Source organism: Harpia harpyja, chromosome Z, assembly GCF_026419915.1.
Source record: "Harpia harpyja isolate bHarHar1 chromosome Z, bHarHar1 primary haplotype, whole genome shotgun sequence".
Classification (NCBI taxonomy): domain Eukaryota; kingdom Metazoa; phylum Chordata; class Aves; order Accipitriformes; family Accipitridae; genus Harpia; species Harpia harpyja.
Window position 1 is genome coordinate 102343694 of NC_068969.1, and position 14960 is coordinate 102358653.

Genomic DNA, 14960 nt, shown 5'->3' on the forward strand with positions numbered 1-14960 from the left:
TGGATTAGATAACTTGTTAGGGATCCCTTCTGACAAAATTTTCTGTAATTTGAAACCTGAAATAACAGTTGTTGGCAATGACTATTGTTTACCTACTGACAACTATTAAAATAACACTGTGAAATCCAATGTTATAATTACCATTGTCTATATTTTCTTGTTCTAGATCCAAGCAGGTTTCAGGACTGCTGGAGACTTTCTGATGGCTTTGTAGCTGCTGAAGCTAAAACTATATTACCCCATCGAGCCAGGTCAAGGTGAGCATTTAATGAATTTAGTCTAAACCCTTGTTTTTGTTTTGTGGTGGTGTTGACAAAATACTTGTTGCTTTCTTGCAGAGACAATAAGAAATGAATTCTCTAAATTGTTTCCGTACTTTTTTTCTCCTTAGGCCTGATCTTATGGATAATTACTTGGCTTTAGTGCTTTCAGCTTTTATTACCAATGGACTTCTAGAGGTAACTAATGACTTAAGTTTGAATAGATGCTTGCTACTTTTTTCCTATAAATATTAAAATAAGATGTTGTACATTAAACGTAATAATTTTTAAAATTTTTGAAGGGTTTGGTTGAAGTGATCACAAGTAGTGATGACCATGTATCTGTCAGAGCAACTATCCTTTTAGGAGAACTTTTGCACATGGTAAGTAAAACTTTTTGCTGAGAATAAGTAGTATTGGTAGCTAGTTGTAAATAGATATTTCCTATTATAGCTTTGAATTTATGTTATGAACTTGGAACATCTACTTTTCATCAGAATAATGGGTTAATTTACATTACATCTTTAGGCACTTCATATATTAAAAGCAGTATGAACCAATACGAAGGCTGTTCGGGAAGTATTGAAAGTGGGGTCTGCTCCAAGGATAATCCTCAGCTCTCAAACTCTCACCAATACACTTCCTTGCCTCAGTAGCCAGTTGTATTTTTAAGCTGGAGTCCTGCAAACTCACCCATCAGTTACTGTGTTTGGGAAGAGGGTCATTGCAGATTTTTGCTTTTTTTAGAATGACCGTAGCCCTCTGGCAGTGTGTTTAGCTTTCTGCCTTACAGGCTAGGCAGACAGAACTTTTTTCATGTTCAGCTTGGTGTGGCTGGGGCACTTGATTTATTCATTCAGGCAACTCGAACTTGGTGGAGTGCTCTTTTAGCCTCGTGTGGGTAGCCCCTGCTACAGAGAAGCTGAAGGGACTGTGCTTTGTTCTGCTTCCCTCTACCTAACAGCTTTTACAGCAGCTTCTCTCTCTTAATCCAAACTATTTTGGTATAGAGATGATATGACTGTTTTCATATATACTCCAGTGCTACCTTTCAGCTTCCCAAGGAGCTGTTAGTCATATGTGAAGTGACATGATTTACCTTTCTTGCAAAACAGTTCTTTTATCTTTCACATCCTGTATTGATGACAACAATAGCATATGTAGCAGAGCATTTTTTGATTAGTTTTCTTGTGCTTGTTCTTTTAATCTTTTCTCCAAATAAACTATTTTATAAGAGATGGTAAGATCATGAAGTACAGCTCTGTCTTACAAAAATTTGAAAATGAATTATCAGACATAGTCTGCACCTGAGGACTATCTACTCACTTCAGTGGTGCTTAATGCTCCAAAAAACAAGATCTCAATCTTCAGATACAAGATTGCTTATTACTTACAGTGATTTACAACATCTCAGCTCAGCAGCAGGTGTCACAACCACAACAAATCTGTTCTGTAGTCTCTTCAGTGACTTTTCTTTAAATTATTGGTGGAATTTGTTGAGTATTCCATTAGCTATGTAGTGTAAAAAGAGGAATCTGTAACAACATATGCTACTTTTATGGTTTCTGGAATACTTTTGAATGGGAGTGACTGTTAACTGACATTTGAGTATGCTGCAAAGCATAGGTATTTTTTGGTTTTCTGAAGAGATGATTCATTAGAGATGACTGTTTATCAAAATACTGAACAAATATTTGTACTTTTATTTAGTTTTAAGAGATTGAAGTATTTCTTTATCTTCATTATTCCTTAGTTTCCAAAAACGTTTGCAGAACTACCTATGTTTCCCAAAATAAAAGCAATTAAATGTCTAGTAATTTAGGAAGTTATGGTAATTAGATTTTTTTTGTGCAGAAAGTTTTTAATAGAAATCATCAGCTTAAATTGTATTTCTGATTTTAGATTTTTTTAGCACTTTTGTACACATGACATGGGTATCTGATGCTTTGCATGTTTTTGCATATTACCACTTAAAGACCACCAATGCAAACAATACAGATTAGAAGGCTCTGAGATCTAAAATTGTCTTAAGTTATTTTCAATTGTATTTCAGATTGATTAGTTAGATCAAATATTCAAAATAGTATGTGTAATTATTGCTTTTTGATGTTATGCAAAAGGTAGTTTTATTGTTATGTGTTTGTGAAAGTCTTGTGGAAAGTGGTAGATAGTTCAAATGTTGATCCTAAAGAGATGGCTGAAAATGTTGTAATAAGTTATTCTAACAGGTCTTTTGTTGGTTTTTTTAGGCAAACACAATTCTTCCTCATTCTCATAGCCATCACCTGCACTGCTTACCAACGCTAATGAATATGGCAGCATCTTTTGACATCATGAAAGAGAAAAGACTGTAAGAATTCTAAGTTACACTTAAAAATATTTATTACCACCCCCCCCACCCCCCCCCCAAGTTGAGTGAAAACCTACATTACAAGCTTTCTGGTGGCAGAAAGTACTTATGTCTTTATTTAAAAGCAAACAAATGCATGCATATAGAAATGCTGTGTCACACTTGCTAGGGAAATAGTCTCCAGTGCATCATTCCAAAAGTGTTTACATTAACAATTTAGAAATTTGGAAAGAAAGTTTTGATAGTAGATTTCAGAAGACTTTTGTGTGGATTGCAGACTTTTACACAGAATTTTTCTTAAATGAACTCTAAGGCACTGTTCAACCAAGCAACATCTGAGGCATGTTCTGTGTGTTTGACCTCTCCATTGTTTCACACTTCTTTTTTGGCATTTTGATACAATTAAGCTTTCAAAACTAAAAAAGTCTGCATGAATTTTGTTTTCTTCTGTTGTTGTTTATCTATAGCTAATTAAATCGTAAGAGACCAAATCAGTGAGTCATTATTAGTGTAAGCAAGAGAAAAAACTGTAATATTGACATGGCGCTGTTTTTTTGTTGCTTTTCTTTTAAAACCATTTTTTCTTCAGAATGGTGATTGTAACAATAGTAATTGTTAAAACTTTCTGGTGCTTTTGTTCAAATTTTGCACTGATAATTTTTCAGTTCCATTTAAATATAAGAATGTATGAACAGAAATTTTAAATTTAGTGCAGCATTCTGCAGTGGTATGTATTAGGGAACAGTTTGGCAGTCATGGTGCTAATCAAATGAGGTATATTTAGGTATCTGATGAGAAAAAAATGTTTATAGAAGCCATTTATTCCTCTTTGAACTAGAAATACCTGAATTTTGAGATATTAAACTATGGGCTTTTTAAACTTATTTTACTTATTTTTTTAGAATTTCTCTGTACATCTTGCAATCTTGCAATTTAACCTCTGAAGTGCTCTGTCATAAAATACCATCTCTTGGGTGTTTCACACAATTCAAACCTCCTGCAAACCTCCTGAGGGAAAAGAGTCAAATTAATAGATTCATGTGTCTTTTAAAATACATTTCTGTAACTCAGTGTTCTTACTTCTGTTTCTTTGTGGAGACCCATTTAAATTGTGTGTTGGGTTTTTTCTGTATTATAGGAAATGGTTTTGTGAATTGCTCTTGCCATTCCTGATCTGCCTTGTCAGATCAGTATTATGATAAATATGACTTTCTATTTTGTCTTTCATTGTGTTGTCAGTGATAAATTGCAGCATCATTCTGAACTGCTGCTGTGAAATGATAAATGTTTCTTGTAGAGTGCTTCCAAGAAATGTAGTGCTCTTCTGCTTTTTAGTTTTGAAGTTTTCTTATGTGTCAGTACAAGATTTTAATATGTGAAAACACAGTTATTTTTCAAAAAAGACATATCTGAAACTCCATCACAGGTTATTTCACTTGGTCAAAGCTGTGGGGTGAGAGGAAGGATGAAGAACAGAAGGGATACGTTTGTGTATCACGTGCAGTGTATCACGTGCAGGTTTTTTGCTTTTTGGCATTTGTGGACATACCTGAGAAAGTATTAAGAATTCCTGGTTTTGTTGAAAGAAAGTGATTTTGTAGAAGTAGGTTTTTCTTTTTTTTTATTTGGGGATGTTGGTCTTGGTCAACACTGCTTTGTTTCATACTCTGAAAAACTGTAAGCCCTGTTATGGATTAAATTTATGTAATTCAGATAAGTGACCAAATTCAAATGTATTTGTTGGTTTGAAGATAATACAAAAACACTCTCCTACCCTATGAGAATTTTTGTTAATGGGGAAGAAAGGTAGACTTACCTCCTCCTTTTTAGACTTCCTTATTTTATATGCTCAGCAGTTTTTGTCTTTTTTTCTACCACTATTTTGTAATTAACTGTTTCTGCCCTTGTCAACTGTCATTTCTGTTAACTTCCTATCTTTTCCTGGAAAACTTCTTACATGCTGTTGCTGAACTATTCAGATATAAAGAGCAGGAAGCATACTACTGATACTCCTGCCACCCTTGTGGGGGGTGGGGGGAAAGAGAATTTATAAGAAATACTTTGTTAGTCAAAGTTGAAGCTAGCCCCCTCAACTCTCAACTTTACTACAGAATGTTGATCTACTGTGACATCTCACAATACTCATCAACTTTAAACTTTACAAATCTTCTGTGAACTGTGATAGACACCAGTAATTGCAGAGTAGAAGAAAAGGTAACAATAAGGCTTATTCTTCAGTACTAGAAGTTCTGAAAGGTAATTTTCTGTATAATTTCAGTACAAGACTGAGTCCTATGTATGTATGAAAACTTGTATCGAGAAAATTATTTTCTTTTTATTTGCTTTGGAATTGTTAGTCAGTTTTTTCTTGAGCTATGTTTATTTACTCAAGATAGAGCAGTGGTGCTCTTTAGTTGGATAACAGTTGCCAAATACTGATTACAGTATTTTTTTTTTCTATTAGACGAGCAAGTGCTGCACTCAACTGCTTAAAACGTTTTCATGAGATGAAGAAAAGAGGACCTAAACCTTACAGCCTCCATTTAGATCATATTATTCAGAAAGCGATCTCAACACACCAAAAAAGGGATCAGTACCGTGTGCAGAAAGACATCTTTATTTTAAAGGTATTACCATTATTGGGTTTCCAAAACGGAATATGACTTTGTATTTTGGAGACTCATATCCTGCCTACCAAGCTTCACTCTCTCATCTAAATCAGAGCCATTTAAGTGATCTCTTTATAGTATTTTTTTCATTTAATTTGTCTCATAGGTACTTGTGGATACTATGTTGCATTTCTGGAATTTGAGGAGTGAAATTACAATAATTCCTAATGCTTTTTAGCATTGTGTGATCTCTTTAGCAGTGTGATCTCTTACTATTAGATTCTTAATGCAGTACTATAACAATGCAATTTACTTTCAAATGCAAATTACTGTGGAGCACATCTCTTTTAATGATTGTTACATGAACAGTAAGTATATCGTGTGACAAGACTGAAAAAAATGGTGCAAGGCAACTGTAGTTTTTCGTGTCTGTATTCCAGGATACAGAAGAAGCACTTGTAATGAATCTTCGAGACAGCCAAGTTCTCAATCATAAAGAGAACCTTGACTGGAATTGGAATCTAATAGGGACCATACTGAAGGTGAGCTTAAAAAGGGCATGATACTACTTTTATGAAATTGTTTGGAAAAAGTCTCCATTTCATAAGAGAGCTTTGAATTTCTAATATTAATTCCACAGTACATCCCATCATCTGTTTTGTTTCAGAAAACTAGGATCTCATGGATTAATCAGTGCTGATACAGTCTGTTTACATACAACTCTTAAACTATACACAAAAATACACTACAGTTACATTCACAAATTTCTTAATAAGCATGTATTAAATTTTATATAACTTTATTTGTATAAAAATAGACTTTAAAGAATTAGCTATATTGACTTTAAAGCTGCTAATATTTTAGACTTCAGTCCAAACTACACAGGGATACTGCCTTGTTCAGTTTCATAGCAGAATTTTTTTATATAATGTGAGCTGAAGGTTAAGGCTGCAGGTGGGTTATAGATCAAACCTCAGATGCTTAGTCTGAGCCACATATGAAAACTTCAGTAATATGCAATCTCATTGTATGTTTTGAACTAGTACAAATACTCCCATAGCATCAAGTTCATTACAAACTTAACTTGTTTTTACAAAATAAAGAAGTATCTCTGACAGGGAAGGCATTATCTTAAATATATTTAGTGCACAGTTTTTAAGAGACTGCCTCTTTTTTTTAAGGAGAAAACTTACTTTCTTTGAGTATAGAAAACTTTCTGAGTACTCAGTATAGTTTTCAAACCAAAATAGCTCCTGTCATTCTGTGCATCAAAGCCATCCTTTTGTTGTTACCCCCAAGTAGTAACATTTTCTTACTGTCTCCTTACTGTGTTGTTATAAAGATGGTGAGAAAAAGGATTAATGGTGACAATAATCAAGATTATATTTTTTAAAAAAACTAAATATTTCTGTGCATTTTTTCAGGGACTGCTAAACTTGAGATAGTAAGGATCTCTCTGGTGTAAAGACCTGAATTTGTATATGACAGTAGCTTTGCTCCACCAAATTTCACTGTTCACAGGCTTTTTACTGCAATTACTAGTTTTACTGGATTACTAGAGATCTATGATTATTAATCATAGATATTTTTACCTTTGATTCAGTATTAAAGATATCAAGAAACTGTTTTTCAGAATCTCACTGTTAATTAATCTGTGTTGTACTTTGGCAACGGAAGTTTTACTACAATTTTATGTAGTTGACCACTAAGGTTTTGGAGGGGTTTTTTACCTGAAATTCAGGTCAAACTGTCAATTTCCCTGCTATCTCAGACCTCCCCAGCAGTATATTTTCTAGTGTCCTGACAAACAGTTGATAATGTCTCAAAATCAGGGACTTCAGTCTTTCAGAATGAGAAGTTTGTGTGTTCTCTGATTTAATTCTAACCACTTCTGTTCCTGTTAAACTGCGCAACACCAGCATATAGTTAAGATAATGTTATCAGAGTGGTCCATCTTTAGTCCTCCTATGAGCAGGATCCAGATTCCAGTGTTTGGACTTCACTATCTCATGTGGCTACTCACCTCTCTCTTGTCTCTGTCACAGCCTTACGGCTTTAGAGCATCAGCTTTCTAACCACCTCACTACTTGCATTTCATGTGGTCCCTTTACTGCCTTTTTTACTTGCTCAGCTTGCTGTCTAAGCTGCTAAAAGGGCAGCGAAAGTGGCAGCAGTCAGGATGGAGGAATTGCAACTTTGTTGTTCACAGCAGAGTTTCATACTTTTTCTAGAACTGTTACTAGTGTCAGTTTTACTAATCATTAACTAGTGCACTATACATCTTAATACTAGTATACCAATTGGAAATGTAGAACTGTATTGCTTAGGTAGGAAAGAATGCTTGCTGCACTTTTTTCCATCCATTCCAAGAAGATACTAGTAGCAATAAAAATAAATCTGAAACTGTAGAGAAAACAGATAGCTATAAAACAGAGGGAGATATAATAGGAAGAAAGGATAGGTCTGGAAGAGAGTATTATGACTTCATGTGGTCCTTCTTAAAACCTCTTACGAAGTATCAACAGGAGAGTTTAAATACCATTTTAATAAGCAGTATTTAAGTGAGCTATAACAGAATAATGATTATTTTTAAATCAAATCTGATTAATAGTGAAAACAACAACAAAGATTATTTGCCTATTAAGCATATAAATTTTTTATTTTTAGAGAAGAAACTGAGAAAAATTGTTTATTTTTCATTAGCTTTTCATAGTTTGCTGTTTTCATTAGCATTGTGGCCTTGTACACATAGCATGTGACCATCATACCCTGTCCTTCTCTAGAAAGAAATCAAACAGTTCTTGGAGCAAGAATTGTGGGATTTTCAATAATATAAGGGTTTTTTTGTAGGTAACATTAGATGCAAGGAAACTTACACTTCTAATTTTTAGGTAAATATAACTATAATAGAAATGAGTAAATTATAGTGACTAATCAAGGACTGATGTGCAAGTTTCATATAATGCTATATTTGCTGTTTTTCTAGTGGCCAAATGTAAATCTAAGGAACTACAAAGATGAACAATTACACAGGTATGTAAAAAATTATGTAGACTCTCTTTGAAGAAAGAAATTTGGAAAAACTGGGTTTTAATATTGCAATAAACTATTCTTGGATATGTCACACTTCTAAAACTTAATCTTTAGATAAGCAACAAAAAATCTAGATAATTAGGTTGCAGTATTTGCTTTAAATAAACAGGTCTTTAAGCTTTAGTGGTTTCTTTTCTATGTACAGATAGTTTATGTATTTATTCCCTTAACAAGAATCATACCAGCTTTGCAAACACCTTATTTGATTTTAAACCTTAAAATTATTACTGCTTTGATATTTTGTACATTAGTATTTGATATCAGCACTTGACAAATTTTGACAGAATAGGTTTACAGTTGTACCGTTATACAGTTACATCTTTCATCAAAGACCAAGAGGAAGATATTTCTAGTTGCTGTTAATGGCAAGGGAAGCATGTGTGATTCTGGAAAAAAACAACAACAACAAAGTACAGCTCTGGTTCCTTTCATGTCTGTTGGCGTTAAGACATTTTTATTACTTTTGTGCATGTGTGGCAATAGTGTAACTAACTCGTTGTTAGATTTCCCTTTTAACATGACTTTCACAAATTCATTTGATTAAATTATTTTGAAGAGTAGTTCTGTATTTGTAGGCATGGAAAGCTACCTCTACATGAATTTGAGGAAAAAACTAAAGCTAAAACATGCTGAAAGGCTCACACTGTTCCATTTTAAATTTTTACTAAAAAGTAATCAGGCTACTTTATATAATGTTCCCAGCATAAGTGGTAGGCCTAGTGTAATCACAGCCGTAACTTAATTTTGCATTTGTATTTATTCTGGTTTTTTTTTTTTCCTTCCCTAAACTTTGATTGCCAATCTGTACTTTGTGGTAAAGGATTATTTTCTAAATCTGGTGGTTTATAACGTTGCTTCTCTAAAGTAATGTCTGCAGTGCTGGCTGACAGCCACACCCACACTTCTACCTACCTACCTGAGACAGTGTTCCTGGTCCTTGGTTTTGTGCTGCACTCAAGTGTTGTTCAGCGCCTAAATAATTTAATTCCAAATAAACTGAGAAAATCTAGGATTGAGTTAGTATAAAACTTCTACAGTTCGTTGATCCTTTCTGCAGGATTGTGTTAGATGCTTTGATGGCTCTAAAATGCTGTTGCTTTTGTTTAATAATAACTAATTATCCCTGAATCTCTCTAGTTTCACTGCTGGTTATAAAAAATTTTCAGCCACTTTGTTTTTGAAGTGTAAAGTACATTTATTTGTCCTTCCATAAGTTGATTTTTTTTTAACTGTTAGTGTTCTTGTGATTATCTTATCTGGAATTTCACTTTAACAGCCATATTTCTGATACAGATTCCTTCACGTCATAGGGATGCAGTTAATGCAATATACATACATATACACACTTAAGTATACACATATCTAAACAGACATAAATATGTGTTAATATATATAATATATTTATTGCTATTAACCCAGAATAAAATACATTTCATTTGACAAAATTTAAACAAGCCCTCAGATTTCCATTGTAATTGGTCCTGTGTTTGGAGTTGGGGATAGTGGCTTACTCTCACTTTAAAAGTGCAGTGCTTTAGTTAAGTTTTTGTAATGCTTGACATTTCTACCTTCAGACAGAACATTCTGTGTTACTTTAAAGTACAAATGTGTGTTTATTTTTTGACTAACAATTGGCGAGGGGAAGTTCTTTGCTGAAGACTTTATTCCTGCAATGAAAAACTCAAGCGATACTGGTTCACCATGATCTCAGAAAGGCTGAGCGAAGAGTCTGCGTTTGCAGTTGCTGTGTTATGCTTCAGAAATGCTTAAGTGAGGTGAATGAAAATACTGTTGCTGAATAAATAAGGCCTTTTCCTGGAAGAACACAAAAATATATTTTTCACAGTAGCGTTAACTATTATAGCTGAAGAAAACTCAAGTCACAGATTCTTCTTTAGCCCTTTGTAAGTCTAGATAGTATAGTCTTTGAAACTCACCACAGGATAAATTACAGCAGAATAAATTATAAGCATGAGCATGAATAGGAAGCTACGGCTTCTAAGAGCATAGAGATTTTCAGTTCCTTTTGCTTATTTTAAGTCATGGCATAGAAAACGCTTTATAACACACAGTACAGCTGCATCTCTGAAATCGTGTCTGGGTAGACTCATTACTGTTACCTGCTACTCTTTTAATAAATTTTGAAGATTTATTGCCAATAAGCTAATTTAATGGTAACATATCTTTTGTACCAGCATCATTTTATACTGTGAGACTGTCCTTGTCATATTGAAAAATAGCAAATTATTCATTACTTTCCATAGGTTTGTAAGGAGATTGCTATATTTCTACAAGCCTAGCAGTAAACTGTATGCCAACCTGGATCTGGACTATGCCAAGGCTAAGCAGCTCACTGTGGTGGGTTGTCAGTTTACTGAATTTCTTCTTGAATCAGAAGAGGTAAGAAATTTTCAGCTACAAGGCTGGAGGTAGAATGAGTAGTGCTGCTGTATGCCACTTAGAGGAAAAAATTTAGTAAAGACTTCCATAGTCTTTGGGTGTTAAATCTAAAGTGATCAGTGTAATTAAGAAATATAACTTAAAATCTTGAATTGTCCAGATGAGACACTAAGGAAGACGACTGTGTTTAAGTCGAAGTTTTATTAAATACAGATTTATTAAATGTGGCTTAGGGTTTGGAGGGTTTTTTTTTTAATTTTTGCTATGAATATCCTTCCTTTCTCTACCTCCTTTCTTCTTGTGTACTAAAGACTTCTATGCCTCAGGCCAGAGGAAAATGTCATTGAACAATTCTTTTCCTGGAAAGAATAGAATTAGTCCCAAGATGTCTCCAAGCTAAACTCTTTTTCTTTGCCTTGAATCTTTTTCTTTAGTCTGAATTGTGTTTGCCAACCAGCATTTCTATTTTGTGTCTGTATTGTGTTTGTACATTTCAAGAAATTTAAAATGATGGATTTCAGTAAAGGAGACACAGTTCTGTTACTAGTAAATGCTATTACTCTTTGTTTTGTTAGGATGGGCAAGGCTACCTGGAGGAATTGGTTAAAGATATTGTACATTGGCTCAACTCTTCATCAGGAATGAAACCTGAACGTAGCCTTCAAAATAATGGGTTACTAAATACCCTTAGCCAGCACTACTTTCTGTTTTTTGGTACTCTCTCTTGTCACCCTCATGGAGTGAAAATGCTTGAAAAATGTAACGTGTTTCAGTGGTGAGTGTTTTTATTGTGTTTGAATTGTGCTTACAGGTATAATAGTTATGAAAATTATAAACTGTGCATGAGGACTACTGTCTGTAAAGCTGAAAACTTTAAAGTTCTTTTGAGTTACTTACAAGTAATGATACTCAGTTGTGGGGGGTTTCAGTATTTTTTTTTTTTTTAATAAAGGATCTTTTAGTCTGTCATATCTGAACAGATATGGGTGATTATATCACTAAATAGCTTACTTTTTCCTGTCCACACCTATCTGACAGAGATCAGTATCAGGAAGGATGATGTTGTACTGAAAAGACAGCAGGGGAAAAAAAAAAAACCAAACAAAAAACCCCACAAACAAAAAAAACCAAAACAAAACCCACATAAACCACGAAAAACTGGCAGGTATCATACTGTTTGTGAAATGTGATGATGCATGTTATACCTAAACTTAAGTCCAATATATTTGAGTGAAGCTGTGGAGTTCAAAATTTTGTTCAGGTACAAATAAACTTGCCTGCCTTTGGGAGTAAATTGGTTAGTGGCTAATACCAGTTTATTTTAAATACAGTAAACTTTAAGTGAAAATTCAGGTGTTTTGATGGACTCTTTTTTTAATTACGTTGTTTTCATTGATTATTAGAATACAAATTTTTTACTGGCTTCAGAAAACTTGGTTTACAATAAAATCTAGACAGTAGTACTAATGTTATGGCAAGCTGTATACACAGAATGTTTTACAATGAGGAATTGTTCACAGAGTTTCATGAACGCTGATTTTTGTACTCATAATCACTAATTAAAGTATGCTGACAAAATTATTACAGAGCAATTATGAAAACTGTTGGTTTGGGGTTTTTCCCCTTGCAGTTCAGTGCATTATTTGATCCCCATTTGACTTTTAACAGCCATAACAGTTTAAAGTTACTCCATTTCATGTGAGAACTTACTTTGTATTTTGAGTTTAGAAATGAAAGTCTAATTCAAAGTACTTAAGTTTAAATTACTGATTGACTAAATAAATGGGTGGGTTCAAATACTAATTTTTATTTTCTTCTCCCTCCCCTTCCCCCCCAGTCTTCTTAATCTTTGTTCTTTGAAGAACCAGGATCATTTGTTAAAATTGACTGTTTCCAGTTTGGATTACAGCAGAGATGGGTTAGCAAGAGTCATCCTTTCTAAAATCCTGACAGCAGCTACTGATGTAAGTTCAATTCAATTTATGTACAATTGTTAATTGCCACTAGACTTTTATTTTCTTATTCAAGGTGTATGACTTTATTTTTAAGCTATTATATATCCAGAAAGGTTTTTATTTTTGTTTCAGAGAAATGAAGCTCCTACTCATGTAGTTTTTGAATTTGCTGTGAACTTCACACTGTATATTGTATTTGTGCACAAGAAATTGAGTCATTCAAATAGAGGTTTCTGTCATATATTAAGGGGGTTGAAGTCTTTAAATGCATAAACCAAGTGTTATTGTCTAGGTCAGTGGACAGCCTAAATCAATTGTGAAGGCATCATTTTCACAAACAGAAATGTGTATTTCTAGCAGTAATAAACAGGTTAACCTTCCAGTGGTAGATACTGTTTTGATAATGATTGAGGTTACCGTGGTGGAACTGAGTAGACACTATAGCTGCTGGAACGAAGGGGTGGTTCAGAAATGGGCATTGGGATTTGTACTTCTGAATCAAAGAATGTGAGTGAAAATAAAACACAGCCTTAGGTAGACTTGGGAGAGGAAGCTCCTGAACTTTTAAGAAAAGAGAAATCAATCAGGTGTAACGTAGACAAGGAAGCATTGATGTCAGAAATGACAATTAGTAAGTTGAAATCTAAGTAGGAAAGAACTTACATTACTTCAGGGAGAGCTATTCCTCTGTTGTCTGGACAAGGCAGAATATATTCTAGAGTGGATAAAAGAGGGAATAAGGTAGATGCTAGCTTTAAATATCTCACTGTATTTTGGAAGAGGAGAGGGAAGGAAAGAAATTCAGGGTATTTCTCCCAAGACCATCAAAGATACAATGATTCTTACAGGTAAAGAGTGGAGTCTGAAAGTAGGGGTTTGAAGGAATGACTCATTGAAAGTGAAGCTCCCTACTGAATAATTTTGAAGTAATCTTTCAGTGAAGTGATGACTTTGATATCCTCTCTTCAAAGTTGTTTTATGCCTAGTCTGAGCAAGAGATCAGAAATTAATATGTTGTGAGGATGCATGCCTATGTCTTTATTAGACTTCTAAGATCCTGTTAGATGACTGTCACTTAAGAGCAATTTAGGCTGTGGAACTTTATTTAGCTGTTTCTACTGAGATTTCATGTCAATAGGTACTGCCCCCTGCCCCCCTCCACCAACTCTCAGTTATTTTTACCTCATAAAAAGAGGCTGTACATGGAGTAAAGAGCGCTCCAGCATTTCAGTTTCTTCCAAATTAAGCTGGTTAACAATTAGAAAAAAGTCCAGGCATGCTGTCACAATCTCCTCAATGAAGTATACAGTTACACTAATAATTTGAGACATTTTATTATGAATTAATGTTTGGGGTTTATATTTTGGGAAAGATTTCTTGATTCTGATATCTGAGGGATGAAGACTTAAATTCTGTTTTGAGAGAGGTACTTCCAAATGTTTTCAAGTATCCAGTACACTACACCAGAAGCTTTATGTAGGTAGGAATGGGTTGATCTCCATCCAAATGTTCTATAAAGACCTACTTTTGGACTTATTTTTATCTGACGGGGGGCGGGGAGTGGCACATGACCAAAACAGAATGCATTCAACTCTGATACAGGTATCACTAGCTGTAAGCAGACTGGCTTGAAGTGGGGTGCAGATACTGTCTTAACGTACTGTCCCAAGCATATACAAAGCCAGAAAACAGTTGATGGCTACTGCTGCTCTTAGCGATGATAACTAAAAATACAATTTCCACCTATTTGTAATTCAACTTAATGAACAATAGGTAGTAAACACTTCTTATACTTCAGATGTGAATAGAATAGACATCACTCTCTGGCACCTTAGAAATTAAGAAAGCTTGTAGAGCCCTCAGGCTTACCTGTTTCAGTTCTGGTCTGTTTGGGATTGTGAAAAGGATTAGGGATAATGATCTGATGGTTGGCATTACCTTGACTATTTAATGTCAGACCTTGACAGATGTCAAAGTAGAACACTCTGGAGAAAGCTAAGAAACTTTCTACAGGCTCAGAAACTTAAGAATGCACATTTTGGAGGTCAAACCTAAATAATTAGTTTTGAAGTTAGAGGTCCTTCTTGCCAGATATGCTGATAACTTCTCACAACTGTGATGTTTTAAGGTCTTGGCCTATGTTAGCAGCGTATGGCTACTGAGTTCTAATGCTTCAATTTCCCAGTCTCACATTGATGTGAGGTCTAACAACCTAGGGAAAGGGTTGTCTAGGGAAACAGCAGAGATTAAGTAACTGTCTGGTTTTGGCAGTCTCCTGAAATCTAGAAGAATA

General features: G+C 34.3%; 1 protein-coding gene across 2 annotated transcripts in view; it reads left to right on the top strand.

The window, feature by feature from the left end:
• Positions 1–14960, top strand: part of RICTOR (RPTOR independent companion of MTOR complex 2) — an 89614-nt gene that overhangs the window by 45416 nt on the left and 29238 nt on the right. For both annotated transcript variants that reach the window (XM_052778819.1, XM_052778820.1), the window contains 10 exons: positions 167–257; positions 392–458; positions 563–643; positions 2510–2610; positions 5075–5237; positions 5660–5761; positions 8206–8252; positions 10577–10712; positions 11288–11487; positions 12550–12676. In XM_052778819.1, coding sequence (XP_052634779.1) covers positions 167–257; positions 392–458; positions 563–643; positions 2510–2610; positions 5075–5237; positions 5660–5761; positions 8206–8252; positions 10577–10712; positions 11288–11487; positions 12550–12676 — 1115 coding nt within the window. The remainder of the gene's footprint in view (positions 1–166; positions 258–391; positions 459–562; positions 644–2509; positions 2611–5074; positions 5238–5659; positions 5762–8205; positions 8253–10576; positions 10713–11287; positions 11488–12549; positions 12677–14960) is intronic.